This window comes from Rhineura floridana, chromosome 16 (assembly GCF_030035675.1).
Source record: "Rhineura floridana isolate rRhiFlo1 chromosome 16, rRhiFlo1.hap2, whole genome shotgun sequence".
NCBI lineage: Eukaryota > Metazoa > Chordata > Lepidosauria > Squamata > Rhineuridae > Rhineura > Rhineura floridana.
Window position 1 is genome coordinate 19,150,586 of NC_084495.1, and position 25,989 is coordinate 19,176,574.

Consider the following 25,989-nt stretch of genomic DNA (forward strand, 5'->3'; position numbering starts at 1 on the left):
TCCTGTATATTTTTTAATATTGTTTGTACTGTCCTTTTTATTTAGAAAACAGAGTCTTGAGTCGCTCTCTCCCCTGGGCGGCGCTTGTTTCCGAGTCTTTCCTTCCTTTCCCCGCCCCCGCGGCCAGGGAGTTCAGCGCAGGGGGGCTTTAGTGACCTCAAGGCCTTTGGGATGTTTGCCCCCTTGTCGTTTTGAAACCAGCATTGTCCCTCGGCTGCGGACGTCCATTTTGTGTGCCTGTTTCCCCCCTCCCTCCGTCCGCCGCCCCCCTCCTCTCCCCTCCCCTCCCCTCCTTTTTCCAGTCCTCTCCTCAATAAGCGGCGGAGAATTTCATGCGCTTCTGTTTTTGTCTCTGATTGCAAAACCAGACCCTCACCACGTTCTTCTTCAGGTCCAGCTTCTCGGCGATGGCGGCGATTTTCTCCGACGAGGGCCGGGGCTGGACGGCGAAATAGGCCTCGAGCGACCGCTTCTCGGGCGCGGCGATGGAGGTCCGCTTGCGCTTCTTGTCGCCCGTCGAGTAGACCTCGGGCTTGGCCATCTTCTCGCGCTGGGCCCGCTCTGCCTCCTCCAGCCAGGCTTCCAGGATGGGCTTGAGGGCCACCATGTTGTTGTGCGAGAGGGTGAGCGACTCGAAGCGGCAGATGGTGCTCTGGCTGAGGCACCCGACGCCGGGGATCTTGAGGTTGGCCAGCGCTGAGCCCACGTCGGCCTGCGTCACGCCCAGCTTGATGCGCCGCTGCTTGAAGCGCTCGGCGAAGGACTCCAGCTCCCGTGGGTCCGTCTCCGTCTCCGGGCCGGCCAAGACGGTGTGCGAAGCCAGGCCGTGGGGCGGGGGGTGGCCCATGCCCATGGGAGGCTGCCCGTGCGCGGGGTGCCCCATGGCGTTGAGGGCCGGCAGGTGGGCGTGGGGGTGGGCGTGGGCGGGCGCGGCTCCCACGTCCGGCAGCGGCAGGGCGGAATTGAGGTGCTCCAGCAGCTCGCTGTCGAGGCCCTGCGCGGGCTGGTGGGGGTGATGCGCGTGGTGTGCGTGGTGCGCATGGCCGCTTAGCACCGACGGGTGGTGCAGGTGCACCGAGGACGAGGTGGGCGTGCAGGAGACCGAGACGCTGTTCATGGTGTGGTAAGTGGCGTCCGGCTTGAAGGGGTGGGTCTTCTGCGAGACAATGTCCACCGCCGCCAGGGCCTCGGCCCCGCGCAGCAACGTCTCATCCAGGCCAGCGAAGAAGTTACTTTGCAGCTGCGAGAGAGTCGAGGGAGAGAGAGAGAGAGAGAGAGGCGGACAGGACTCAGCGGGAGGCAGGGAAAGCAGGCAGGGAGCCAGTGCCACCACCGGGGACCCTGACCGGGTCGCTCTGCTTGGATAGGACAAGGCCACCTGCCCTTCCCCTCTTCCCGAAAGTGCACCGTTTCCTACGTCCACGTGTCTTCCCTCCCCGTTTGTGTCAGGCAACTTTCAGGGAAGGAAAACCCTCCTTGGGGCGGCAGGTTTGGGGCAGGGACAGCGTCGTCGGACGTCCTCGGAGCCCTCGCTTAGAGTGTCCCCCCCTTTTTTCCCGGCTCGCCCATTTCTTCAAACCTCTCTCTCCCCCCTTCCTTCCTCCTCCCTAGGCTGGGATTTTGACCTGCGCCTTTGTAGAAACTCCCGTCCGGGGGGGAGGCAGTGAGAGCCCCGTCTAACTAAGCAGGATCTGAGCTGCAGAGGTGAGAGACTCCTATGTGGCCATCCTTTCACAAGAACACAGTGAAATACTAGCTACTGACACCCCCCCTTTCTCTTGAATTCCCATTCTGTCCCCCCCCCGTCGGATCCCTTCCTTACCTGAGGGGCAGGCAAGCAAGCCCTCCGGATGGCCTCGGAGCTGGAGTGAAGATGGGTGTACTTGGGCTCGTGCAGGATGGGGTGCATGCTGAACGCCTGCTTGCTGTTCATGGACATCATGGTGGCGGCGACGAGGAGGAGGAGAGGAGCAGGTGGCCGCTCCAGCCCGGCTCCCCTTATTGTCTCTGCCGGACGCTCTTGCACTATCAATGACATTATAGAGCCGCCCAGGCCACACCCGTCTGGCGGGCCGCCCTCCCATTGGCTGCAGCCTCAGGACCACGCCCCGCCCATTTCCCAGACGTCCGAGCCAGGATAGAGCTCATTTTGCGTAGCAGGAGAAGCGCTCGCGTCTCGCGCGCTCTTCTGCTCTCGGAGCGACCGGCGGCGGCGTGTCGAAGAAGAAAGACAGAGTGCAGTCACACAGACAGGCAGACTCCGGGCTAAATCGTCTTCCGGCCCCTCCCTTTACACCACCACCATCATCATCAAAATTTCTGTACTGTCTTTCCTCCCAAAATTGTTCAGAGGGCCAAACAGCAAAACAAGATCGTTTGGGTGGTAGTCAGTGCTACTCCTACTCAGAGCAGACCCTCTAAAATTAATGGGCATGACTGACTTCGGTTCGTTCATTTCGGTGGGTTTACTCTGGGTAGGACTTAGTGGACTACATCCATTGTATCCAGCTATGCCATACTCAGAGTTGGATATGGACTACCTTCAAGTCAATTCCGACTTATGGCGACCCTATGAATAGGGTTTTCATGGTAAGCGGTATTCAGAGGGGGTTTACCATTGCCTTCCTCTGAGGCTGAGAGGCAGTGACTGGCCCAAGGCCACCCAGTGAGCTTCATGGCTATGTGGGGATTCGAACCCTGGTCTCCCAGGTCGTAGTCCAGCACCTTAACCACTACACCACATTGGCTCTCATACTCAGAGTAGGCCCATTGAAATCCATGGACCTAAAGGAGTCACGTCCGTTATTTGAAATAGGTCTACTCTGAGTGGGAGGAGCATTGAATACAACCCTATTTTTAATTTTTTATATATATATATATATATATATGGTCACCTGGCAATATGTTACTTCATTTGGATCCAAAAATGGGGCTGCATTGAAGGAGGGGGGGTGCCTGCTCATTCTGTTAATTGGGGAGGAGGGGGTGGAGCTCTGTCTTCAAGACTTGGACTGATGGCACCACTGACCACCACCATTCTAGCTCCCTCCCCATCTCCTTAATGGAAGCCAAACCTGGCTGAATGAAAGTCTATGTGGAGTGAGAAGGAGAGTTAAGGAAGCAGGAAAATGTTATCATTAGGGACATCTGGGGAGAAAAAAAGGGGGGGAGACCTAGAACCCCTCCCCCCCAATGTATCAGGAAATTACCTTTTTGAATTGTCTCTCGTATCCTGTATTTTAAAAATCAGATTTCGGTCTTCATTTTGCTTTCTCCTTTACCATGTTCTGGGTAAGTGCCTGTATCAGGGTCAACCAACATGCCACAAAAAGGTATTACCCCTGCTGTGGCTTTTGGATCCCCACCCCCTTAATGGACCAACATGGGTGCAGTAGTGCAAATTCAGAAGGCCAGGATCCCTTTGTATTAGTCACAGCCATGCCACCTTTTTTTTTTTTTTTTTGCGGCTGGGTTGAGAATGAGATCCTTGTTAATGCCTTCCCCCACAATAACAGATGTCCCTAGGAGCCAATAAGCCTGAAAGGGGAGAGTGTTAACTACTGAGAAGAGTCTTCTCAGTGGCTGACTAGCTTCCTTTCACTCTGATTGGCTCCAGTCAGCAGGAAAGGATAAGGAAGCATGTGAGACCCCAGATGACTACACCCCTGTATGGGTGGCTACAATTTTAATATGCTTGTTGGTCCTCTGGTCCTCTGTACCCCCAACATTTTTAACCCCATTTTTCCTCTTTCACTTACCCAAATAAATTAGTTCAGTGTCTCTCCTCTGATGTGGGGGTGGGGGTGGAACAAAGTCATTGTGTTTTGCCAAATAGAAAATGATTGACTAACTTGCAAGTGGATAGATGGTGTGGCTGTATACAAGAAGCACCCATGCTTTTTCTTTTCTTTTTTCAAGTGGGCCCAGTTCCACAGGACAGGCATTTCTGGCCTGGGTTTTCTGTACTTGGTTTACCCCAGCTCTTCATCTTTAAAAGCATAAAGTGGGTAGTTATCCGAACTTCCATTTCAAGTCATTTTTGGTCATCATTAACCTACAATGTCAATTGTAAAATGTGGTGAATTATTCCTTAGATTTAAATGGCAGGGGCAGATTGCACAGAAATACATAAGTTCTTGAAATATAACAGCTTCCAAATACAGGTATTCAGACCCATCCTTTGCAGAATTAGCTGTTGGAATGTATGAGGTTCAACTCCAGCTTGGTGGGTTGAGGCTGCATGAGGTTAATAAGGGTAGCTAGAGAACTAGACCTCTTGCTGGTTGAGGCTATACCTATCCCTTTGATCCTCTGCTGTCTCTCCCCTTCCTGCCAGGCTGATAAGCAAAGGAATGTTGATCCCAGTTCCTTCCTGCCTTTCTCAGTGTTCTCTTTCTCTCGAGAGGGGAGCAGACATCCTCTTTTTGTCTCTCCTCTCAACCAGGATGGGGGCCAGCACAGGGACCAGTGCAGGCTGCTCCAGCATAGCCAGTTAGCTCGATATAGAACTCTTTCCTATCAAGCATGTACTTCCAGAATAAAGTAGTTGTTTCTTATTTTAAAGCTTAAAGTCTCTGTCTGACTAATTTGCAGGGAAGGTAGAATCTTAGCAAAGATTCACACACACACTAAGCTCGCTCAATACTCTCCGTTCCACAGCACTATGCAACTCTGCTACGCATCTCAATAGAGAATTCCGACATTAGCCAAGTCTAAGTCTGTCAATTTCAGTGGGTTTAGGTGCCCCTTGCTCTGTATAGGAGTGAGATGATTATGTTTAATAGTATAAGACCTGCAGCAAAACGTTGCAGTGTGGAGTGCTGTTGTTCAGTGTTCCAGTCACACACACTAAGCTCGCTCAATACTCTCCGTTCCACAGCACTATGCAACTCTGCTACGCATCTCAATAGAGAATTCCGACATTAGCCAAGTCTAAGTCTGTCAATTTCAGTGGGTTTAGGTGCCCCTTGCTCTGTATAGGAGTGAGATGATTATGTTTAATAGTATAAGACCTGCAGCAAAACGTTGCAGTGTGGAGTGCTGTTGTTCAGTGTTCCAGTCAAATAGCCATGCATCCTTTCATGATACTCCTTTGTATTCTCCCCCCGATGTCTTCTGTAATTTATTTATTTCACAAAATTTACATACCACTTCATTGTAATAAAAACCTCTAAGTAGTTTGCAAAGAATAAAAATAATAAAACATGAAAAATATCAACAAAAGACAGTTAAAAACAGGTGTTTAAAAACATTCAAAGGATAATTAAGAACAACAGTAGGCTAAAAAGACACATGTTTTAATCTCCACTCTTACATGTCCAGATAGGCTTGCCTTAACAAGAATGTTTTAAGCCAGTATCAAAAAGAGTACACTGAGTGCACCTGCCTGATGTCACTAGGGAGTTCCAAAGTGTAGGCTCTGCCACACTCAAAGATCAATCTTTTACAATTGCAGAACAAGTATTATGTGGCACCTGTAAGAGTGCCAGTTCTGCAGATCAAAGTGGTCAAGCGGACACATTTGAGGTAAGGCAGTCTGGCAAGCATTTCCCTCTAACGTGTTATGGAAATATGCAGACATACACAGTTTCTGGGCTGCGTGTGTACCAGTGTGTGTATTTATCTAAGTAGCATGCTTTTACCCTGCATTTAGATTACTGAGATGTAAGATTTAGTAAAAATGATAAAAGCTACTTTATTTATAGAAACACATAGTAGACAGGAAAGGCATACCTAGTTCTAACTAACTAAGTTGGAGGCACAATGCCAAGACCTGGTTATTGCCCTCATGGCTCAGGAGAGACAGCAAAGACAAAGATGTCTCCTCTTTCCTTGGACAGTCAAAGAAGATGACAAAGGAAGGAGGAGCAGCTCAGCTTCCCTGAGCATATCAATTTACAACAGAAGGAAGTTAGGTAGAGAAGAGCACAGGTAAAGGAAGGCAAGCCTAGCCAGCTGGAGGACCCTAACTTTATCTTCCTTCTGGAATACAAAAAAACAACAACACCAAACAGGGGTTGCTCTTGCCCCACTTACAACATAATGGTCAGTCTTTCAGTATTTCATGCCCTCTGAGCATACGCAGTTCTCTATTTTGAGGGTGTCCCCATCCCCAATTAGTGTTTGTGTTTCCTAATTTTATTTATTTATCTAGTTAGTTAGTTAGTTAGTTAGTGTCATTCTGAAAACCTTGGCTTTCCCCCAAGCCTGTTAATACCTCACTCTTGATTTTTGGCTAAACAAGTGTCAGCACTCAGCTCTGAACTTTGGAGACAGAGTATAATGTAGTGGAGACTGGTGATTCCAATGTCAAAGGGGCAGTGAATCCGCTCTGAGTTTCAGTCTGAATTTTAAGGAGCTGTCCAAGGTGCTGAAAGCACCTCCTTGACACCTCCTCAGACTAAAACCCAAAGCAGATTCGCTTCCCCACTGACATCAGAGCCATGAGTCTCCACTGGTATTCTGTAAACACATGCACACACAAGAAGTGCTGTTTTCAGAAGTTACCACTTAGGGCCCATTTAGACATGACAACAGTCATGCAAAAAGTATTCACTCACTTTGCCACTCCATGCGGCTTACATGACCTTTGAAAGATTCTTTCCTGTGTGTCAGCCCAGAGGCATACATTGACTGAAAGCCAAAATGGCACGTGCCTGTAGCATGAAAACAGGACATGCAAACTCTGCACAGGTATGCACTAGTGCATAGGCTAAGAGCCTTTTAAAGATGTACAAGCTGTGTAGAACACCTATAGAGGAAGGTGCTTTAGGGATGGCCAAAGGCACTTCTGTTGCAAACCGCATTTAGTAGCAAAACCCATACCAGCCTTGCCCAACCTGGTGCCTTCCAGATGTTTTAGACTACAACTCCCATTGCCCTTCACCATTGGCCATGCTGGCTGGGGCTGATGAGAGTTGTATTTTAAAACATCTGCAGGGCATCAGGTTAAAAAGGGCTGGTACTGCCCAGAGTTGCATCACCTCAGCCCATCTCCTCATTGTTGATAATATGCTAAATTGTTTCAGTGAGTACAGAATGTGGTTGTCAGAGTTTCAGCTGGCACAGCCAGGAGGGATCATCTTACACCAATCCTTAAACATCTGCATTGGCTGCCTATTCGCTTCTGAGCCCAGTTCAAGGTGCTGGTGCTTGAGACCCAAAAACCTGAATGACTACCTCTGCCTAGGTCAGTCTGCCTCTGCTTTAAAATCAACAGAGGAGGCTTTTCTTCATGTTCCACCATTATGGGTGTTTCCTTCAGTGGTGACAGATTTTGTGGGGTGCACTGTCACCCTTCATAGGGCTGGCCCTTCCACTAGGCAGAGTGAGGCAGCCGCCTCAGGCAGCAGATGGTAAAGGCAGGTAGTGGGCAAAGCGGTGAGCACCAGGTGCCTGCCTTGCACCACCTAAGCTAGCCTGGTGCCCTCAGGTACAGTGGAGGGACTGTGTCCCATTACCAGTTTCAAATAAGAATTAACTGGTTGACTTTTGTGCATGGGATGTGGGAGACCGCATTTTTGTCTTGTGCATCTGACAACAAAATTATGTAGACCATCCCTGCCAAGTGAAGATGTACCGCAGATGTTGTTGGACTGCAACTCCCGTCAGCCCCAGCGAGTTTGGTCAATGGCCAGGGATGATGGGAGTTGTAGTACAGCAGCATCTGGAGGCCCACACATTCCCCACTCAGACTTTGTAGGTTTTTAATGAGTGACCATATTAGCCTTCTCCTCAATTAAGCTGCTTTTGGTTGTCTTTGATTTGTCAGTGCTTTAACATCTCCTGAGGCAGACTGTCCCACTGTCAAACATATCAGCAGTGTATTAATGAGACCTATCTTTTTAGCCAAAGTTGATGACAGAGGATAGTTTTCCCCCCAGAAAGTTGCAGATGGTGTGTAATTTTTTTAATATGTACCTATTGCTTAATGCCAAAATAGAGCAATTATTGCATGTGGTGTGTATATACTATCTCTGCAGTGCTTTGTAGTGTTTAGAACTTGCAATCCGTATTTGAGCAAACAGTCCAAGTAGTGAGGATGTACACCATGAGTACTGATGGATCTACCATACAATTTCTGCTCTTTTTAATAATAAAATAAAATTGTCTCTATCCAACCCAGGTCTGTCCTAATTGGTTTTCTATAACAGGCCAGGGAATCACTAATCATGCACAGCAGCTTCAACATATTCCAATTCCCAAACTTGTTTGAGAGAAGCTACCAGGTTAACATGGCTAAAACTTTTAGCACAGATGTGTCCAAAGCTTTATAATAATGTATTAGATTTTTATCCCACCTTTCTTCCAATGTGGTTCTTCAATACCCCCCAGTTCTGTTCTCACAACAACCCTGCAAGGTAAGTTAAGAGAAAATGACCCATCCAGTGTCACCCCAAAACATTGGCAGCTAGGTGGGGATTTGAACCCGGCTCTTTCTGCTCCTAGTCTGATGCTCTGACCCAGCGGTGGGAATAGGAATTGGACTCCTCCGGGCACTGTTGGACTCCATCAGCCCCAGCCAGCATAGGCAATAGTCAGTAATGATAGGAGTTGGAGTCCAACAATGGCTGGAGAGAGACGTGTTCCCTATCCCAGCTCTAAATCAAGGGTGACCAACTCGCAGCTCTCTATCTAATTTCGTGTGTGCCAGGGAATCCAGAGGGAAAGAAGGAGGGGGGAGGCAAGGACATGGGAGGGGAGTCGGAATAGATGGAGCAATAGAAGGAGGATGCAGACCCATAGCCAGAGGGGGCTAGGGAGGCCTACCCCACTGATTTTTCTGCCCCCAGCCTCTTTTCTGGTGCCTCCCCCTGAACTTGTATGCTAGCTATGGGCCTGGGAGGATGACAAAGACCTTCTGTCCATGATTAGTTGAGACAGGATATGTGTCAGAAGCCCTGCTATGCCAGCAGAACAGGAGATGTGTCACCACCACAGAAGATAGGCTCGCACAACTGTTCGGATATGCAATGGCACAACTCTGCCAACAGGAGCATAGCTCAGGTGCGTGAAGCAGAACAAACCGTTGCTTCACATAACACTCTGCTACAACCTCTACAGGGGGAAGTGCCCGGTGCCTCCTGCCCAACAACAGCCTGGCGTGGGACCTCTTGCATGGGGCCTCCCAGCGCGGGGCCTCCCAGCGCGGGGCCTCCTGCTCAACAGCAGCCGACACCATCATGTCCTTCTCCTCCTCCTCCTGCTCCAGGCAAGGCCCAGGTCCCCGAGCCCGAGCTGCCGCAGCCACCTCCCCAACATAAACCATCACCAGCAGCAGCAGCAGAAGCCAGGGAAACAGCAACTGAGCAAGCGTGAGGACATTTAGAGGAAGACAACAAATGTCGCTGTAACAAATGTCTATCACCCTTCTGCCTCTCGGGAGCTGCCGCCCCTGCTAACATCACCTCCTTTTTCTTGGCGGTGCCGATAATGATAATGTTATTTGTTATTTAATTTTATTTGTTATTATAATGTCATTTGTTATTTAATTTCATTCTTGTAAATTGTATTGCTTTTATTGTATTTTTATATTGTATTTTTATACCTGTGTTTATTTTTCTTTGTAAGCCGCCTTGAGGGCCTTTGGCTGAAAGGCGGGGTATAAATCAAATTTAATCATCATCATCATAATGTGTGGCAAGAGAGCTCCATCCTCTTGGGTGGAAGGGAAGACAGATAAGGGGATGGCAGAGAGAGACCAGGGGTGGCTACTCCCATTCTTTTCTGGCCCCACCCACTGCCAGCATGCAGCCCCTGACCAATGACCCCTGAGGGAAGGGGCTCCTGGGCAGAAAAAATGAAAGGTCTCCCACTCCTGTAACCACTACACCCCATGAGTGAGCAGCAGACCCATGACTGAGTAGCCGTGCCACCACGAGTGGCCCTTGCTTGGGCAGGCAAAGGAAGTGTGTAAAGACATTTCATCTAGTTAGCTTCAAAGAAGGGCTGGGGCCAGGTCTTCCAACCAGCATATCCGCAGAGTAAGGAAACCTCATGGCACCGATTATGATAAGGATGCCCCTGGATGTTAGAGATGAATCAAGCCTGTAAAAACCTTTATTAAAAACCTGACTCACTTTGTGCGAAAGGGAGAGCTCTTAATTAAAAAGTGCCGTTTGCCCATGGAAGGTGCCAGCAGGGAATTTACCAGGGCGAGTTGCCTTTTCCCTCGGCATTAATCCTGCTCAGGATTTTAAATGGACAACTTGGTGAGTTTCTGGAGAGAGTGCGGCTTTTTCCATTAAGAAGCGGGAATCTTTTTAACAGGTCACCTAGGCAGCAAAATGCCCCCATTGCATTAGGAGGAGGACTGCTCTAGCTTTCTGCAGAGGAGAAGGGAGTGCAAGTAAAATGAAAGGGGGAGGAAGAGAGAAAGAAAGTACAGATGGGGCAAAGTGTGTCTCTACTTTTTAATACTAAATTATTCACCGTAAGTAAAATCGTCTGTGTCAATTGTGAAAAGAGTCCAATTTGTTTGATTTACATGGTGTGCAAGGGGGTGCCCTCAGGTAGGGGGTGTTTAACTACCTCCTCTGATGCAATTGCCTTTGGCAGCCCACTAAATATTTTATAGGCTGTTTGTGCAAAAAGGGAGGCCGCCTCATCTGCTCTGCACCCGCAGCCCGTCCTACGTCTAAAATGGATCTGCTTAGGTAGTCAGAGAAAACCAAACTTATTTCAACTCAGTTAAGCTGCTCCATGAAGGCCCCAGGCAGCCAAAACTTGCCCCTTCCAACTCACAGCCCAAAGATGTCTGGAAAAGAATCAACAGTTTTCCTCAGAGAAATATAACTGGCTTCTTGATCCTAACAGTGAAACCCAAAGGTTAGAGATGCAAAGAAAAGGTATTCTCTTGTATATGAAGATGAGCAAAATTTCAGAATTCAATTTTAAATGTGGAAGGGGGGGAGCCAAATTTTGACTTCTGAAATTTGACTTAGAAGGAAGCATTTAGGTTGTGTATCTCCAGGTATTCTTGGACCCCAATTCCCATCATCCCTGACCACTAGCCATGCCCACTGGGGCTGATAGGAGTTAGAATCCAACATCTGGAGGTTACAGATTCCTCACCAATGATTTAGGAGATGGGAATTGGGGAAGGTGCACAGTTTAGTTGATGAAATGGAAGTCAATAATGTTAAGCACCATCTGCCAAATTCGATGCACTGGGACCTTGCACTCTCGCCCCGCCTCCAGCTAAAATCCAATAGCACCAACAATTATTGTTAAGAGGGAAACACAAGAACCTTTTGCAAGGGACACTATTAGCCAGCCATTGTCTATAACAAAGCAAGGTTTTGACAGAGCCAAACTTTGCCCAGGCTGTCCCTGACCCATAAGGTCAGACCCTGTTTTACATGTCTGGATTTCTGATTTATTTGCCTTTATATGCTTTTATGTGTTTTTATATTGCTGTCTTACTGACTTTATGTTGTGTTTTTGTTTTAACGACATATTGTTTATATTTTAGTCTATACACTGCTCAGAGATTTTTGAACTATTAAGCGGTATGTTTTAACATAAGTAAATAAATTAAGTGAATAGATTTCGACAATATGCAAATTCTGCAAAAACAAACAAATCCACGATTGCACAAGCACACGTGAACTAGGTAAAATTAGAGCTCCAAAACTGCACAACTGACGCTCTTCACAAACTGGAAAAAATGTCATTCACCAGTTCACAAGCCCATCCACCAGCAGAGGCCTAATCAGCAGGTACTATGCAAATTAGGATAACATATCTAAAAGGAGGAGCTTTATGTTTGTAACTAGGGGTGCACATTGGATTTGGTCGAATCCCAAATCCTGGGCTGAAGCAGGGTGCCTTGGGGTCTTGTCAGGGGTAAAGCAGGATCTGAACAAGCAGTATGAGTCAAAGCAGAGATCCCTGAAGCACTTTGTGGCACCTCAGCAATTCAGACATTCAAAAGAAATGCTGCGGGCAATTGCCTGCTAAAGTGAAAGTTTTGTGGAGTATTGTATAACTGTTCTAGTAAACATACACAAGATTGCATTTTAAAGCAGGGTGGGGAACCTGTGGCCTTGCAGATGTTGTTGGACTCCAGCTCACATCAGCTCCAGCCAGCATTGCCAGTGGTCAAGGATCATGGAAGCTGTAGCTTGGCAAAATCTAGACAGCCACAGATTCGTCACCCCTGCTTTAAAGCTTTAATTGATAAATCAGTGTGGACCCAGTTTTATAACAGGAGGACAAAGTTTAATCTGGAGCAAGTTAAGGGCAAGCTTATATTTTTAGATTGTTTATATTGCAGTGTACTGCTGTACTAGAAAATTAATAAAATGAAATTAAAGCTGGACTTTCCTTCTAACAAGAAGTGGTGTTAGTTTATTTTTTTAACCTAACATTTTTATTTTATCTAACATTGCTAGACGTAGTCCAAAAATTGTTGAGTTATTTTAAAGTTCTTTCAATATCTCAACGGGGCATCAGTTCTAAGATCTTGGTAAGGTGGAACTTCATTTAATGCAATCAAATGAATCACTGGGTTAATTGGATAAAGGACAGATTAATCATTAACTAAATAGAATGATTGCTCTTAAGGTTGTTGGGTGTTCAATAGTGTAGTGGCAAATTCAGAAATGAAGGGTCTCTTCATGATAGTCACTGCCATGCCCCATACCCCCCCCCTTTTTTGCTGCTGGGCTAAGAATGAACTCCTTGTTAATGCCCTCTCCCACAGCAACAGACATCCCTAGGATACAATAGGAATGAAAGGGGAGGATGTTAGCTACAAAGAAGAGTCTTCTCCATGGCTAACTCCCCTCCTTTCATTCTGTTTGGCTCAATCAGCAGGACAGGACATTGAGGCATGTTAGAAGACTCTTCTCAGTGAATAACACACTCCCCATTCATGCTGATTGGCTTATCAGATGCTGGACCCTGCGGGAACCCTGCTGCCAAAGAAGTAAGGAGTCTAAGACACCACCACCCCCGAGACCCTGGACGACTACACCCCTGATGTTCATATACCATTTTTTGGCCCAAAGGCCCCCAAGTCTGGACAGCAAAGAGTCCAATACTTCAAAAGTTGCAGCCTGATTCCAACTTGTCAGGCTAGAGCTTTCTTGTTCAGTGGCTTCCTTGTCAGTCACTTTCCAAGGGATGATAAGAAAAAGAGAAATCAATAAATTTTATGGTGGCTCCTAAGCAATAGTACCAGTCTCTGGGGATTTCCCCCTCCCCATGAGTGAGTGTTACACAGATTCTGGGGATACTCAAAATGAGCTTGGCAGGCAGTTCCAGTCAGACTCAGTTGTCCATATCCTCAGATCAAGTTATTTATCACCATTTGCCATGACAGTAGCGAATGCTGGGAAGTGTCCTTCAGAACAAGCAGCTTGTCCCAGGATTGGGCACCCACAGCCTGCAAGCATTTGCAATATTGATCTAGGGAGAACAAGCGCAAGCCACCATTGTCAAAAGCTGTGTCAAACAAAACACAGACCTGTTAACTGAGAGCTTTTGGTTGTGTTTGTGATGTGTGGCAGAGCTAGAACAGAACTTCTGTTTTGATGTATTTTAAGGTCTTTTTATGATGTTTTAAAGTGTTTTTAGTGTTTCTGTTTGCCTCCCTGGGCTCCTGATGGGAGGAAGGGCGGGATATAAATCAAATAAATAAATAAATAATAAAAACTTTAGTCAGACATGGTACTGAAAATGCTCACAGACCAGGGGATGTTTGGAAGCCCAGTGAGCTTAAAGTGATTTACTATACAGCCACGAGAGTAGCTATATACTATAGCCAGGATGGATTTTTGGCATTCCACCATGTTAAATTGAAAATACCCCCATGCAATTCTGCTGCTTCCCATAATCTTATTTCAAGACAAAACCTTGCAAAACCTATAGTCCTGAACTCAGAAATACTTGCTGAACAACCCTCTAGGTTTTCATGGTGCTACACAAAACACTTAGAGAGAATCCACCATTTAAATTCTAACAGGAGTAAAAAAATCCAGAACCCTGGTGGACTTTTACTGTGAGTGGTCTCATAATTTGTTGAAATTAATTAAAAATCAGACACATTCACAGAGTTTCTGTAATCATTCATCATATTGTTGCCATCACTCATCAAATGCTCAGGGGCTTGTTGTTGTTATGTGCCTCCAAGTCAACTACGACTTATGGCGACCCTATGAATCAGTGACCTCCAAGAGTATCTGTCATGAACCACCCTGTTCAGATCTTGTAAGTTCAGGTCTGTGGCTTCCTTTATGGAATCAATCCATCTCTTGTTTGGCCTTCCTCTTTTTCTACTTCCTTCTGTTTTTCCAAGCATTATTATCTTTTCTAATGAATCATGTCTTCTCATTATGTGTCCAAAGTATGATAACCTCAGGGGCACATGTTATCAAATTCTTTCAAGCTACACAGGAAGTGGATTGGACTGTGAAAGACCAACCCAATTGTGTTTGTATTTTTGTAGGGCAGTACAATATCTCAGAGAGGAGGTCAGGTCTCCTGCTCCCCTGGTGCATTCACTATGACTACCCAATTTCCCTGCTTTTTAAAGTTTGATAGAAATATCTGCTGGCTATAGATACATTGTTAAACTGCAAGGTTTTTTTTTTTGCCTGTTAGTGAATATGGATTACACACACTTCATGCATTTAATGAAGTAGACTATTACAGCTGGGGAAACTTTATACCAGGGATAGGGAATCTCTTTCATCCCAAGAGCCAGATTCAAACATGTCCAGCCTTCTGAGGGCTGCATCCCCATGGTGGGTGGGGCCACAGGCAGAAGTGGGCAGGGCAAAAGTGGGTAAAGGACAACACAAAATAACACAAGAAATGAAAAAAAATAAGAAATAAAATTCCCTCCAGTGGAATAAATTAAAATAAAACCAGTTAAGAAAAAAAAAATTCCCTCTGTTGGATTAAAAAGTAACAACCCTGGATTATAATGAAACCAGTATTTCACCCTGTAGTTTCCTCTAGTTTAGCCTTTCCCAACCTTGGGACCCCAGATGTTGCTGGACTACAGTTCCCATCATTCCTGACCATTGGTCATGCTGGCTGGGGCTGATGGGAGTTGTAGTCCAACAGCATCTGGAGACCCAAAGCTGGGAAAGTTTGCTCTAGTGGTCACCAGTGTGCTTCCTTGCTCACATGAGTTTGCCCCTCCGCTGAACTCCCAGACTTACCTCCTTTCATTGGATAAAGTGCAGGGGGCAAAACAACAGAAAGGAGAGAGAAAGAGAGCTCCTGAGCTTTTGAATTGCTTCCCTCGCACTCATCTCTCTTGTAGCCCCTTTGTTTGTCTTGGTGGAAGGAGTAGTGACTATGAGATACAAGATCAGTAAGAGCAGGCATCTCAAAACTGGCAAAACATATGCTGCTGGAGTCTTGCTGATCCCAGAGGCATTTGTTACACCCTTTAGAAAGAAAATGCCCCACTTCCCTGCCTTCTAATGCAATTTCCTAACCCCAAGAGTAATGTCTCCCAATCAACAACTCTGCTGAAGAACAGTAAGTGGCCAGGAGTTTATACAAGAAGAAACAGAATACAGGCTCCTCCCCTCTTTGTAACCACAGAACAAACCTGGCCTATAGGTTGTGGTTAAGGAGGAGAAATCTTAACCATGATCCCAAGTTTGGATGACACACTAAGCCAAACTTTGCCTTAACTGCCATTCTGCACTGACCTAAAGAGCCAGGGAAGAGCAAAGTAGCTGTGATATTCCTTCTTGGGAGCCAGCACATTCACACTAAACCATGGTTTGTCTTAGCATGATGTATGAATGCAGCTTTCATCTGCCCTCCCACCCACTAAAGAGTTTCTTATTTCTGAAATGTTGCAGAGAAGACCACACTTCAGCATCAAATTAGATGTGACCTTAAATGGCGTCTTTGTATTTAACCTGAAGGGGGGGGGGTTGGTCATGTAAATAGCATCAGATGGGAGGGCTGGTAATTAGGATGGAGGGCTTATCCCTTTCCTCCCCTGCTGCAAAAATCCAACTCAATATTTGTTTTGGGCACTGGTGTGGTGGAGCAGAGGCAGTCAGGTGCAAAGTGAAACCACTTTTTCCATAGCAGGGACGGTTTTATTTATTTATTTATTAAATTTATATCCCTTCCTTCCTCCTAAAGGAGCCCAGAGGAGTGGACAAAAACCCTAAAAACACTCTAAAACATCTTAACAACAAAATATTTTAAAACATATTAAAACACAACATCTTTTAAAATATATTAAGAAAAAAACCTTTAAAAACATCTAAAATAGTAATTCCAACACAGATGCAGACTGGGATACGGTCTCTACTTAAAAGGCCTGTTGAAAGAGGAAGGTCTTCAGTAGGCACCAAAAAGATAACAGAGATGGCATCTGTCTAATATTTAAGGGGAGGGAATTCCACAGGGTCGGTGCCACCACACTAAAGGTCTGTTTCCTATGTTGTGCAGAATGGGCCTCCTGATGAGACGGTATCTTCAGGAGGCCCTCACCTGCAGAGCGCAGTGATCGACTGGGTATATAAGGGATAAGATGATCTTTCAGCTATCCTGGTCCCAAGCAGTATAGGGCTTTGTACACCAAAACCATAACCTTGAACTCGATGTCATTCTCTGAGGGTGCTCTTTGCTAGTCCTCTGCATGCCAAAAAAATAAGCTTTTCTCAGAGAGAAGCCCATTCAATGAACATAAGCAGAGGAAGAGGCAGGTTACATTAGCATGCATGGCTGAGAGTTAAACTGCCTCTTTTATCTTGAAACAGTCCCTTTATTATGACCAAGGAAAATGTTACAACATAGTGAGCAAGCTTCTGAGTCTACCAGACTGGATGTTAAGGTGTGTGTGGGGGGCTTTGAGGGAAAAATCTGACTTGATATTAACTCCATATGTATCTGCCTTTTTCAAAAGTTCATGTTAGTTGTATTGAAGGGATGGAAAACATCAGGCCCATGGGCCAAGTATGGTCCTCCAAGCTGCTCCATCAGGCCCTCAAGACTGTCCTCAAATCATACCACCTCCCCAAGTCATCCCCCCTCTCTTCAGGCTACACCCCTCACCAGATTTGTTCCATGCTCTTTCGTCTGGCTTTTGCCTGGCTGGAATGTGTCCTTGAAATGCCTCTTGCTTTCCAGGATGAAGGACGGGACAATGTAGGTATGTAGAAACTTCTGGTTTTACACGGCTGGGATGCACCGCACTGTACAAAGGTAAGAGTCACATCTGTTGTTCCACCCACTTTTCTATCTCTCCACACTAGGGATGGAAAGATCTGTCAATTTCTGTTCTCTCAGTTTCTCATTCTTCTAATCTTAAATGCAGTTCTCCCCATTTCTGCAGCAATTTGCAATTTTTTTAAAAAAAATCCTCATGAAAATTATCCAACATTTTAGTGTGAATTTCTCCAAATAAACACATTTTAGTAGGCAGTTTTAACAAACGTACACACTTTTTGCAAGGCATTTCTCGTTATCTAATGTATTTTTGCCTGTTATTTTCACTCATATATTCAGTTTTATGCACACTTCCCCTCATATATGCATTTTTGTAAATATTGTTTAGTTGGCAAACTGCATCCCAAAATTCTAACAAATGCAAATTTCAATGGATGGCTGTGTTTCGGTTCTCATACTGATTCAGAAAGTGTGGATTTGATAAATTCTGCTTAAAATGCAAACTGTATCAAAATTCTCACCCATCTCTACTCCCCACCCACCATGGCCATGTGGACCCTGAAAGGTTGCCCAGAAGGGAATGAGGCCCTTGAGCTGAAAAAAGGTTCACCACCCCTGTTGCATATAGTCTGAGAAGGGACGTGGCTACAGACGCATGGCTATGGAAGGTTGTCATGAAGAGCTCCTGCACTTCAGAACTGACCACTACACCACTGGAACTTATGGGGAGGGAATCCCCACTGATGCCAGAGATGGGTCAGGGCCTGCCCATTTGGATCCTGCAGAGTTGTTGGTCCATAGGAGAAGCACATCCCTCCAGAGAATGCAAGTGAGAGAGACAACTGTCTGGAGAATGACTCCCTTGTGTATTGCAGGCAATTGGGGGGTGGGGAAAGGACTGTGTTCAAATCTGCACCTGATTGCAAAGCCAGACTTGCAGTATCTCTTGCACAGGCACAGGGTCTTGCAGCCAAAGAGAAGCTGGGAGTAGGCATGCTGGGATTTTTATGCTGCGTCCCTGGAATCCGCTTCTGGCAATAATTTCAGATCTTCGGAATTCCTAGAAGACCAGCAAAGGCTGGAGCGGTAAATATTTCATACAGAGAATCCTCCCTTCTCTTCACCTCATGCATGTTAATGTTATTCAGCCATCTCTTTCAGCGAGCAGCAATTGGCTCCTACGTTTCTGACTCCTGCACTCCCTCCTCTCGAGCAGCAGAGAGGAAGGACGGAGACCTCAAGAAAAGAGATTGGAAGAAGCTGTTCGGGAGCTGTGGAGGATGCCCAGAGGCTTGGCAAAGCCAGGTAGGAGTGCTCAGGAGGGTTTCTGGGAAAATGTTGAACTGCAAAATAGTCCCTGTGCAAATTAGAAAGGGTCAGAAAACCTTCAAGGAAAAATTGAGTGTTTTGCCTGATTGAAATGTGTCCTTGAACTCTGACAAAGCCTCTTGCCTCTCTGGATGGAGGATAGAGAGGGGTGTATAGGAACTAGCCTATTGCACAAAGATAAAATTTCCATTCATTGCTCCGCCCACTTTTGCATCTGGTCCCACCCACTCCTGGGATGTGGCCCCTGTAAGGCTGCCCAGAAGGGAATGTGGCCCTCAGACTGAAAAAAGTCCCCACCCCCGGGCTACATGAACCAACAGTGTGACTCAGTATGAGATAGCTTCCTACATTCCTGATCCACAATGAGCTCCATCTGAGCCTGGTGCTCTGCTTGGGTTCAACAGATCACCCAGGCTCCACTTGGAGCTGTCCATGGTCCTATTCCTTCACTTGAATTCCTGCTCTGTTAAATCTCCTGGTTGAACTGTGCTTGCCTGACAAACTCCACCTGGAACACAATTAACACTAGAGACTAAGGCTGTGAACACACTAGTCACCACAGCAAAGCGTCTCCATTAGCCACACCTGGAGAGGGAACAGATTGATCTGCCAGTCACTTGTGACATCTCTTTGAAGCGGATTGCTTTTAAAAAAGCACCCAAGCTGCTTCCACCAGGTTTTACAGTACAAAGGGGTGGGCTTTGACCAACATGCCCCCATTTTCAGAAGACAGAAGCGGAGACACACTGGAACCAGCAGAATAGTGAGTGTGTTTCTACCCTTAAATGTGGCGTAACATGGTTCCTTCTTCCCAGAGAACCAACCAAACTACAATTCCTAGGATTCTTTCAGGGAAGCCATGAGAGTTAGTGGTATAAACCTAGATAAAAGTAATGATTGCTCAAGTAGTTTTGTCCAACTTCCACAACTCCAGGGAACATCCAATTACTGGGCGAGTATTTCTTTCTGTGGATGCTTAGTGATGACCATTCTATCTTGCCTAACCTGCAGCATTTATTGGCAGCAATACAAAGGACACCCAGCTGCCTTATTTTTGGCTTTTTAGATCCCAGGTTTGCTCCTGCTGTTCTTGTGGTGTTCCTTTGCTTTCTTGTCATATCCTCGAGGTTGTCCTCTGATGCACCACTTTCTCCTGATGGTCCACATTTCCAGTCATCTCTCCACATTTAAATCAATGCTTCCTCCTCCTCCCATATTTTCTGAGAGGTGATGTCACTGATGACCTGCCTTCTCCTTCCTCTATAATGGCTGGCGCCTGGGCTATTATATCCCAGCTGCTCAGCTCTGATTGGCTGACAGCCAGTCCCAACCTCATCAACAACGGCTGCATTGCTGTAAATGGCTGTTCAGGAGGAAGAGGAAAATTGGAAACCCTGGCACTTGAGATAAGAGTTAGAGGAAAGGAAAAAAGGAGAAGGAGATATTGTTGGAAATGGCTCTTTGACTTGGGCAGGGACTTTGCCAGAAGAAAAGGCAGGTGAGCTGTCAAGCAATTACTGGCACTGATCAACCAAAGAGCTTTCTTTGTAAAAGGCATCTCAGTGGTTTTTTAAATGTTGGAATTAGCCCTGGAATGTTACTGACTGTGTGCTGAAATGAATTTGCCCAACAAATTAACTCTGAATTTCTCATCTGTGGATCCTTTTTTTTTTTAAGCACACAAATAAAGCTTACAATATCCCAGTTATTGCTGAGTGGTAAGAACTGTACGGAAGGAGCAGCTCTGTCCTGCTGTTCTGTACCTACTTATCTGCTTTGGTCATGAATCTGGGCTGGGTGGTGCATCTGGAGAGGCTTTAATCTTTGCCCTACTGCAGAAACAAACATAGCTAGAACATAAGCAGACATCAAGCACAGAGTGAGGGAGCTTGTTCCTTTGTTTGAGGGCAAAAAATCAACAGGTGGAAGCCCATCCCGGCCAGGTCTGTAAACAACTGTATTCAAATATGCTTGAAAGTCAACGTACACTATGTAAAATGTTTTCAGAACTGTTCTGTTGAAAATCCATACATTAATATTTTAAATAAGTAAAACATCACTAATACACCATTGTTCTGGATGATTATATCTTCCCTTAAATTGTCATGCAAAATCATAGAATTACAGGGTTAGAAGGGATCTTGGAAGTCATGCAGACCAACCCCACAGTGCAGGATCTTGCAACCATTGTACCATCCCTGGTAGATAGCGGAGGAGCTTTTGCTTACATATCTCCAGCAAAGAAGCCTCCACTGGCTCCCGAGGCAGTCTATAACATTTTTTTCCTTTTGACAGAAGTGGATGAAATTTGCAGGCGCAATAACCCCTCCAGAGTGGATAAAGCTTACCAAATTACAAGCAATTGGTCCACAGGCTTTTGCGCATTTTTGTATGTTATTTTCACTAAAATATGCATTTTATTTGCACACTTTGCCCCAGCATATTCATTTGTGTACACATTAGTTGGCAGGAGAACTGCATTACAAAATATGGAAAAGTGTGAGTGTATTGTTTCAGGTAGTGCAAAAACTGGTAGAAGGTATAGCCAGAGCTTGGAAGATTACTTCTAAAAAGGAATACATTACAATTAGTGTTACATGGCCCCAAAAAGGAATAAATTACCGTTACAATTGTTCTGAAAGGAATTGATTACTACACCGTTACTAAAAGTAATCACTACAATTAAACTTACGTTACTTAAAAAAACCCACTAGAGTGCCTACAAGGTGCTGGCCTCGGCTGTTGCATTCACCTAAAGCAACATTAAAAATAAACACACAGAGAGAGGTAGCAGAATAATTCTTTTTATCCATAAGATAGCAGTGGTGGTCTCTCTGCTGGTAAGGGAGGTGGGGAGGGAAGCAGAGGCCACTACTCAGATCTTTGCATGTCAAAACAAGTGCAACCCCCCCATACACACACACACTCAGCCAGCATAATCTCTCTCACTTAACCATCTCCCAGACCCTGCCCTGCCACCAACTAAGGGATATCCACCCAAGCAAACATTTTCCCCTGAGATGCAAGCCAAATGCAGCCAAGTAGACAGGGAAGACGGTGGAGGCCACTTTGTGTGCCAAGTGCAAACACAGTATATTTTCTCTCTCTCTCTCACTCTCTCACACACACTCACACTCTCTCTCTCTCTCTCTCTCTCACACACACACACACACGTTGTCATCTTTCACCTCCACAGTTCTTTTATCTCCATTCTGCTACTGCCTCCTTCTCCTCCTTTATCCATGTTCTTGCCCTCTGGTTCCATTCTCCCTCCACTCTATTCTTCTCCACCACCTTCCATTTTTTAAAACAATTTTCTCCACTCCATCCCTGTCTCTCTCCACCTCCTCCCTCATCACTTCCTAACCACCCACAGAGCACGAGGAAGAGAGATGCTGCACAGAACACCAGTTTGAGGCACATGATTTTCATCCACAAATCAGAGGAGCAGAAGACTTCCCTTGCTCCTCCCCCAAGTAATGCCCAAAAGTAATGCTGGAAACATCACAATTACTCCTCAAAAGTAATAAAATTACTCCTCGTTCTATTACAATCAAAATGTAAAGGAATTACCCACTCGTTCCTCAAAAAAGTAATAAATTACAAGTAATTCATTTTTTGTAACTAATTACTTCCATGCTCTGAGTATAGTATCCAACCTTCCTTTCTTACAAGCAGGCTGGCATTTGCTTAAGCTCGGCAACTCAGCAAGCTTGCTGCAGCCACAGCCATTTGTCAGGCTGGCCAGCAGGATACTCACAAAAGCCATGAAACTGGTAGTGGCTGCAGAAGAGGGCACAGCTGTCCCAGGCCAGCAATCCTTTCTCATGTAGCAAACGGCTGGCCAAGGGAACTCCTCAGTTGGACTCCTGTTGGGTTGTTCCCAGTACAATAATAATAACAACAGATGACAGATCTACTGTGAAGGTGCCTTCAGCATATAGCAACCAGTGAAAATAGGCACTTCTCCATCATTTGGGCCAACAGCAATAAACAAGCTAGGTTGTGCTCAGGTGAGGTGCAAACATAAGTAGGGAGTGTGGCTATAGAGAACAGTCAACCAAGCATCACCACACATGTGTCAAACTGCACTGATTACCTTCCTCAGCAGCAGTGATTGCAGACATACAGTGGGTTCTTTTTCTTCATCAGAGTTTCCCTAAGACGAAATTTATATAAAATGGGGTTGGGAGCAAGGGCTGGCATTTCATGTGATGATGAGATTGTGTGGATGATGCAAGATGCAAACAAACCTGTGGGCACCAGTAGTACTGATCTGGAAGTACACTAGAAGAAAATAAGTCATTACATTAACTGAGATTAGTGAAAGAAAGAAAGAAAGAAAGAAAGAAAGAAAGAAAGAAAGAAAGAAAGAAAGAAAGAAAGAAAGAAAGAAAGAAAGAAAGAAAGAAAGAAAGAAAGAAAGAAAGAAAGAAAGAAAGAAAGAAAGAAAGAAAGAAAGAAAGAAAGAAAGAAAGAAAGAAAGAAAGAAAGAAAGAAAGAAAGAAAGAAAGAAAGAAAGAAAGAAAGAAAGAAATGGAAAAGATACAATAGAAATGAAATAGGGAGGAAGGGAAGAAAGGAAGAGACTTAGTTTCTTAAGTGAGAAGCAAAATTATCTTGATTTCTGGCTGAATAATTCATATTTGCCACAGGCCATGTATTCTTGCACTTGGGTGTCAAGTGTTTATGGAATATCTCTCTTGACATGGTGCTTGTGTGATACTCCAACACTGCCATCATGAGAAAGAAAACACAACAACCATGCAGGAATGACAGCTTCCTCCATCTCGATTTGAAAATAATTGCAATAAATTATGCTTCCCCCTTTAATAGTTTGTCCACTGCCAACCCCTCCCCGTACAATTCAAAACAGCTGTACAGCCAATTAAGATGCTAAGTGTGTCTGCAGGGACTTTCCTAGGAATTGTGAGGGAAGCTTCTTGGTCCAGAGAAAGCTGGTCCTCATTCACTAGTGCTGGCAACAATCTTTTCTGGATCTTTGACTTTGGCCAAGGTGGGAAGCTTCATGTCATGCAGGAGGTTCTGATGGGCTTGCAGATGAACAATCGCCACTTCAACAGAAACTAAAGCTTTGGAAGATTGGAGCAGAAGGGATGAGTTTTTCAAAGATGAAGTTCTTCCTGTGGTTGCAGCTGCCACCACTGGAAATCAAAGAAGTGTTTTGTTTTCCGGGAAACACACACAGCTTTGCAAAGAGTATAAACAAATATAGCCAGACTTCACACACGCAAATGTTAGATACTCCGGTTTGTTTTATTTTATTTAAAGCGATTTGTAGACCACCTATAATTCAGTAATATAAAGGTAGCTTAGAGCAAATAAAACACAGATGAATTAAAAATGACACAATAAAGAACGGCAGATTAATAAATAAAAGAGCAATCTGTACAACTGACTAAAATGCAGCAAGTCCTAATGAGCTCCAATAAACAAAAAAGTTTTTAACAAGTGCTGGAAATGTAGTATCACTGGCACTTGTCCAATTTCTGATGGGAGGAGATTCCTTTAGATCAGCCTTTGCCAACCTGCTGTTCTCTAGATGTTTTAGATTGCAACTCCCATCAGCCCCAACAAGCACAGCCCTAGTGCCACCTTGATTTTGCTATTATTGGCTGCTGTAAGTCTCCTGGAACATTTTATTCAGAAAGGTAAGCTATAAGTCCTTTAAAAATATATATTTTACAAATACAGAGAGAAAAGCCTATAAGAATAACAATGAAGGAAAGAAAACAACCAAGAGTGATGTTTTGCTAGCATGTAGCAATTCACATTCATTAGTTACACATTCTGAACTTATAAATTAGACTGTAGATTTTAAAATATTAATTTCCAAAATTGTACATATGAAGCAGGTGGGCCATATAGGTTAGTACGTCTAAGACATATACAGTAAACCATGAATGTTATACTAAGTTTTAACAAATAACTGTTCATTAATTAAACCCTTTTGCAGCCTAACTTAATTTGTTAATTTTTCAGCCAGGGCCAACCTCTACCCCCGACCAAATCATCCAATAAGAGACAAACTTGAGGCAGCTATCCATTTTTAGCAATTTCTTGCCTAGCAGAGGTCAATAAAAAGGCCATGAACTCCCTGTAAGCTAATTTACTGTTGGCACCCTCAAAGATGGTTAAAAGTGCTGCGGCTGAACGAATGTGGATTGTTTGCTGTGTGATATGAGAAATAGCTTGAGCAGAAATAATGATCAGAAGTGTGAACCTCAAGGGCAAAACCACCACATGTGACAAAGGGTTCCTTTTTCTTTGCATGAAGGATCTCAGAAGCTGAACCAATATTTGATGCCCTTGAAATATCACTGACCCTTCTCTAATTAGGTAGAGCTCAATGATTTCCTGCACCACATGGCATCCCATTGCCTTCACTGACTGTCATCTTGCCTGAGTCTCCCGTTTCCCAAACACCTTTCAGACTCATGGTGGATGTAAAACTATTTATACAGAAATAGATACGATTCACCCTGCAAACAAAGGTCTCCAAAGTATGTGAGAAATCTCAGATTTTATTCTGATGCAAACCCTGGAGAGCCATTGCCAGTCAGTGTAGACAAAACTAAGCTAGATACACCAATAATCTGACTTGATATAAAACAGCTTGCTATGTTCCTATGTGGTTTACTAAAACCAGTAGTGTAGCGGCAAATTCAGAAGAGCAGGGTCCCTTCACGCTAGTCACAGCTATGCCCCCTTTTTTTGGCTGCTGGGTTGAGAATGAAATCTTTATTAAAGCCTTTTCCCACAACAACAGACATCCCTAGGAGCAGGTAAGTATGAAAGTGGAGAGTGTTAGCTACTGAGAAGAGTCTTCTCAGTGGCTGACTCATCTCCTTTCACTCTGATTGCCTCCAATCAGCAGGAAAGGACCAGGAAGCATGTTAAAAGACTCTTCTTAGTGGCAACATGCTCCCCTTTCATGCTGATTGGCTTGTAGGATGCTGGAGTCATAGGGACCCTGCTGGGAACCTGCTCCCAAAAAAGAAGGGGGCCTACGACTACCCTAGACCCCAGATGACTACACCTCTGACTAAAACCCTGAAATCAACCAACTGGAGCTAGGTGCAAAAGACATAGAATTCAAGAAAATTGTGCCTCGGAGCAGCTGCCGAGATTTGGGTTCTGAGTACCAGAACTGAACTGACCTCACAGTCGTTTCAAACATAAATCTGCCTCTGGCTATTCCAAGCTTTCTTCATTTCAGCAAGGTATGGGCAAACCTGTCAGTTTCTATTTCTTTCCCTTTCCCATTTTTCCAATCTTACGTTCAATTTTTCACATTTTCCACACCAGTTTGCGATTTAAAAAACAGTCCTCATCAGCATTTTAGTGTGAATTTCTCCTAATATGCACATTTTTGCAAAGCACTTTCCCCTAATATAAATGCTTTCTTTGTATATTATTTTCACTAATGTATGCATTTTATGCATACTGTACACTCTTATATGCACTTTTGTACAGATCACTTGG

The 25,989-nt window shown here is 45.0% G+C and overlaps 1 protein-coding gene across 1 annotated transcript; it reads right to left on the minus strand.

Annotated features, from left to right (window-relative positions):
• Positions 1-303: 303 nt before the first annotated feature.
• Positions 304-1,942, minus strand: LOC133371300 (brain-specific homeobox/POU domain protein 3-like). The gene is made up of 2 exons (XM_061598560.1): positions 1,823-1,942; positions 304-1,240 (listed from the first exon to the last, which is right to left on the minus strand). Exons 1-2 carry the CDS (start codon positions 1,940-1,942, stop codon positions 311-313), a joined length of 1,050 nt encoding a protein of 349 aa, XP_061454544.1. The 3' UTR covers positions 304-310.
• Between the last annotated feature and the right edge of the window lie 24,047 nt (positions 1,943-25,989).

Bases quoted from the DNA above. Each gene is read 5' to 3' on its own strand.
- LOC133371300 (XM_061598560.1), bottom strand. From the start codon at position 1,942: ATGATGTCCATGAACAGCAAGCAGGCGTTCAGCATGCACCCCATCCTG. The intron at 1,241-1,822 runs GTAAGGAAGGGA...ACTCTCTCGCAG, and splicing joins CTTGCTTGCCTGCCCCTCAG to CTGCAAAGTAACTTCTTCGC.